Raw genomic sequence first — 3753 nt, 5'->3', positions numbered from 1 at the left:
ATTTTATTATTAATTGCTATTTTATTTTTTACAGGTTCTAGTGTTCTGTCATTTTAGAGGTTCTGTAATTTTCATAGGTAGGTTTTCTCACTTTTTCTTTGATTTTCAGTTCCAGTTGTGGTTTAATTGTATTTCTTTTTTGTGTAACTCTCTTGCAGACATATTCTAATCCTTTACACAACAATCCTTGTGCTAATTTTATAGGTTAACTTTTTTTGTATCTTCTAACAATGTAAAAGTTAATGAGAGGGGGAAGTAACATTGTAATATGCAGAAAGAATTGTAGTCGTGTGGTGGTGAGAGTTGGAAGAGAAGGTGATGTCATATATTTTAGTGCTATAACTAGAGGTGGCTAAGTTGATAGTAGGAAACTTTTGCAAATTAAAAGTTCAATACAAAATTTCTAAACTCTTGCAAAAGCACTATGTGTTAAGGATCATCATAAGATTTTAGAAAGGATAATGGTTGATCTTGCATTTATGAATAATTTTGAAAATGGATAATTTTTCTAATCTAATGCATCAAGTTAGATAAAATTTTGAAAGTGGATAATTTTACTAACCTCTTTGCTTTGGATCCTACATTCCGTGGAAGTGCATCCAAAGATCTTAAACATCAGGTTAGCAGAGTGTAAAGATTGAATCTTAAAAGTCATATAGCTAAGTTAGTCTGGCTCCAAACCATTAAACTACGCAGTGCACAATACATTTCTTTGAAGATTGAATCATTTTTCCAGTTACAATATGTTAGCTATGACTTTTCAATTTCGCACACCAATTTGCAATTCAAGTTTCCAATCAAAAGAATATATACTTTATACGCACATTTAGGAGTGCGAATGGTTTAGTAACTATGTGCATTTTTTATTTGACTGGCCATCTTCAATGAAAATTACATTTTATAGATTTAATGCTCTCGTGATGATTCAGTAGAGGCCCATTATCTTGTAGAACTAGTTCATGTAGAAAAACACTAAGAAAATGTGCTATAATATTAAATTCAATATGCAATTCCCAGAGAGCAGTTAGGAAATAATTAAATACCTAAGTTACTCCACGTTTCCAACATACGAGTGTCTTTTGTGTGCAGTTTTTCTTTACAAACCCATTGGGGTGTGACCTCTCTGGTCTACCTATACTCTTCAGAGAGGATGAGGAGTATGTTCAAGCCTACAAACAGATCAAGTAAGTCTTTTTTAGCTATAAAGGTTTCAACAATGGCTTCAGTCATTTTATTACACATATAGATATCCTTCTTCTGTGACATAAGTCTACATGTATATGTGACAGTGATAAATTGTGTATCTTGTATTTTCATAGTCAAAGTGAGCTATATGGGTAAATTCTGTTTTACAGGTACATGAACTATAAAATTCTCATACATATTTGTAGTGTTGTAAGAGTTTAGCATCTAAGAGGCCATAAAGTATACTGTATCTTCTAAAGAGGTATTAAAACCTTGTGCTTTAAGTCTTCCTACTAGTGAATAATGAAAATTTGAGATTTCCCACTCTCATGCTTGAAGGGTTAGATTTAAATTATTGGTTACTCTTAGCAGATGAAATGTGATTGGGGAAAACATTGCAATTAATTCACTGTCTAAAATTAAATTATTTCTCCTTTGAAAGAATAAAACATGGATTATTGTACTTTAGTAGTCACGAGATGACATCATGTTTTCTTGTCACAGTGCAAGTAGTTTGTTCTAACTTTCTATTCCAGTCAACTAACATAATTTATCAAATACACCCCACTAGCCTACCTTTAATTAGACAAAGCAAAATTCCAGTTATTTATTAGTAATACTTGACAGATAAACTAAGAGCAAATTAATAGTTGGGTAAACAATCACTACATATAAGTGGATATCAGAGTTTTATATTCTGTCATGGCAACTATAAAGCCAAATTCTACATTTTTTTATTCTTATATCATTAGGTACATTTTATTCTTTATTAAATATATTTTTGTTCTCATAAATAGACTATTCTTAATTGATTTGCCTCGAAATACACAATACATTGATGGATTGAATAAATTTCTGGACTTTGCATTTTCTTATAAGAGCATTGAGGGTAAGATAATTTATCCATATTCAAAATGCAATCTTAACAAATCGCAAACTCGAGGAGCAACGTATGAACACTTAATTCTTCATCCTTTTCCAAAAGGGTATACATTTTGGCTTCTACATGGTGAGACAAATTATGTACAACATATGATTTCAATATCTCCAATTTTCCAATCGAATGAGGATAAAGGTTTTGCTAATGATCCCATATGTGGCATGGTTAATGATGCATTCTAGAATTTTGTAAACACTCAAAATGCGGACAATCATGAGAATATGCGACCTGAATCAAGCCAAATGATGCTTGATGAAATTACTCAGTATATGAAGTTTATGCATGATGGACAACAAAGTTTGTATGAAGGATGTGACAAATATTCTAAACTTTCTTTCTTGCTCAAATTGTACCACATCAAATGTCTATTCAAAATGATTGACAAGGCAATGTCAATGATACTTGAGTTGTTAGCAGATGCCTTTGATTATGCTAAAATCCCATCTTCATTCAATGAAGCTAAGAAAATCATTAATAAGCTTGGCCTTCATTACACCAAAATTGATGATTGCCCAAATGATTGCATGTTATACTATGGAGAAGATAAAGATAAGGAATTTTGTACGAAATGCAATGAATCTAGATGGAAGAAAACGAAGAAGAGCAATAGTATTGTTGGTGCTACTAAGAAACAAAAGAAAGTTCCAACTAAATTTTTAAGGTATTTTCCATTCAAGCGACGCTTACAACAAATGTTTATGTCTTCTAAAATAGCTGAGCATATGCAATGGCATGCATCAAGAAGTACACATGAAGGCATATTAAGGCATCCAAGTGATTCTGAAGCATGGAAGAACTTTGATCTAATGAATCCTCAATTTTCTTCAGACCCTCAAAATGTTAAACTTGGTTTGGCTACTGATGGGTTCAATCCATTTTGTGATTTAAGTACATGTCATAGTACTTGGCCTATTGTACTTATACCTTACAATCTTCCTCCTTGGATGTGTATGAAGCCAAGTTCATTCATTCTTTCCATGATCATTCCTGGTAAAAGAGCACCAAGAAATGATATTGATGTATATTTAAGGCCATTAATAGAAGAATTAAAAGAGTTATGGAACACTGGGGTTGAAACTTTTGATTCACATAAGAAAGAAGTGTTTCATATACATGCAGCTATATTATGGACTATTAGTGATTTTCCTGGTCTTGGAACCTTATCTGGGTGGAACACACATAGTGGGTTGGCTTGCCTTAGGTGTAATTTTGACACAACTCCTAAGAAGATTAAGGGTAAATTTTGTTTCATGAATCATCGACGTTGTTTAAATGCAGGGCATAAATTTAGATTATGTCGTAGTCGTTTTGATGGAAGTGTGGAAAATAGAAATCCTCCTTTGAGAATATCAGGAACAAATGTCTTACAACAAGTTTAGAATGTTAATATTGTATTTGGAAAAGAACCAAAAGTTTAGGAACGAGGGAAAAGACAATGGAAAGGTCACCACCCTACTGATGGCCCTCTATAATGGAGAAAAAAGAGTATAGTTTTTGAACATCCTTTTGGGTGAACAATTTATTGCACCACAATCTAGATGTTATGCACATTGAAAAAATGTATGTGATAATGTGGTCTATACATTATTAAACCAAGGTAAAAAGTCAAAGGACAACCTAAAGACACG

At 32.3% G+C, this 3753-nt stretch overlaps 1 protein-coding gene across 1 annotated transcript; it reads left to right on the top strand.

Annotated features, from left to right (window-relative positions):
• The first annotated feature begins 2346 nt into the window (after positions 1-2346).
• Positions 2347-3504, top strand: LOC114180666. Its single transcript, XM_028066968.1, has one exon. The coding sequence runs from the start codon at positions 2347-2349 to the stop codon at positions 3502-3504; it is 1158 nt and encodes a 385-aa protein (XP_027922769.1).
• Positions 3505-3753: the final 249 nt, after the last annotated feature.

This window comes from Vigna unguiculata, chromosome 4, assembly GCF_004118075.2.
Source record: "Vigna unguiculata cultivar IT97K-499-35 chromosome 4, ASM411807v1, whole genome shotgun sequence".
NCBI classification, from domain to species: domain Eukaryota; kingdom Viridiplantae; phylum Streptophyta; class Magnoliopsida; order Fabales; family Fabaceae; genus Vigna; species Vigna unguiculata.
This window is presented reverse-complemented; position numbering and strand designations above follow the sequence as displayed.